We start from the raw sequence: 990 nt of genomic DNA on the forward strand, positions 1-990 counted from the left end.
TGTGGTGGGGCCACAAGAGCAAGGCCTAGGTCAGGTGCTGGGGGCCAGGAATGAATGGATGGAGCTCCTTCCCAGCCCAGGGCCTGGAGGCGGGGGTCGTGCCCTGGTCAGACCACATGGGCATCCGGGAGCCCTGGGGGGACCAGCCAGCTCCTTCTACCTTCTGCCTGCGATTATTTTGTGTTGAAATCCTAGGACGGGAAAGTGGGTGTTTTCTGGGCTTGGCCGTGGACGCTGCTTGGGGTCTCCCTGCCCGTGTCTGTGCCCCTCTGCCTGGGGCCACTGGCTGGGGTGGGGTAAAGTGGAATAAATAGGACATACACATCTGTACATAGGAGTGCTTGCTTTTACATTTAATTATATATTTTTTAAAGTATTTTTCCCCTCCCTCAGTGCATCCCCTTTACCTCAGCAAATGGCTGCCTCCTGCCAGCCTTGGGGGTGGCTGCTGACCCCATCGGCGGTGGGTGAGGCCCCACCTAGCCCCCCTTTCTCAAAAAAGCACAAAATATTCACAGCCTCAAACTCCGTGTGTTGTTGTTTTTTTATGTGTGTGTATGTTTTGTTTCTTTTCAAGCAACAAAAGGAATAGAAAAGGCACAGGTCACTGCATACGTGGGAAGATACAACCGATGGGGGCTGAGCGGGAGCTGCTTGGACACACGGACAGATGGGGGAGGGACCCAGGTGAGCAAGATGATTCGAGGAAGCTGCTGGAAGCGTCTGTTGCCCAACCGGAGGCCAGATGCTGAAGCCGTCGGAGAGAGGCTAAGTGCTTGGAGGACCCCTGTCCGCCGGCTGGTGCAAAGGTGCCCCGGGGCCCCCTCTTTTTGAGGGCTCAGGGGAGCCCTGACGGGTCCTGGGTTCCCCAGAGAGGTTCCTCCTCCGGGCTGGGAAGTGGGTGGAGGCCTCGGCCAGGCAGCCCACAGAGCCGCTGCAGTCCAGTGGCGAAGGGGCAGAGGCCGGGGGGTTGGCCAGCGTGTGCGGTGA

General features: G+C 58.4%; 1 protein-coding gene across 1 annotated transcript in view; it reads right to left on the reverse strand.

Annotated features, from left to right (window-relative positions):
• Positions 1-328: 328 nt before the first annotated feature.
• The window catches only part of HIVEP3 (human immunodeficiency virus type I enhancer binding protein 3), a 54,370-nt gene continuing 53,708 nt past the window's right edge, over positions 329-990 (reverse strand). The window contains exon 7 of the mRNA XM_005866098.2: positions 329-988. Within this exon, the coding sequence (XP_005866160.1) occupies positions 769-988 (220 nt within the window). The 3' untranslated portion in view covers positions 329-768. The remainder of the gene's footprint in view (positions 989-990) is intronic.

This window comes from Myotis brandtii, unplaced genomic scaffold (genome assembly GCF_000412655.1).
Source record: "Myotis brandtii unplaced genomic scaffold, ASM41265v1 scaffold220, whole genome shotgun sequence".
In the NCBI taxonomy this organism is placed as follows: Eukaryota; Metazoa; Chordata; class Mammalia; order Chiroptera; family Vespertilionidae; genus Myotis; species Myotis brandtii.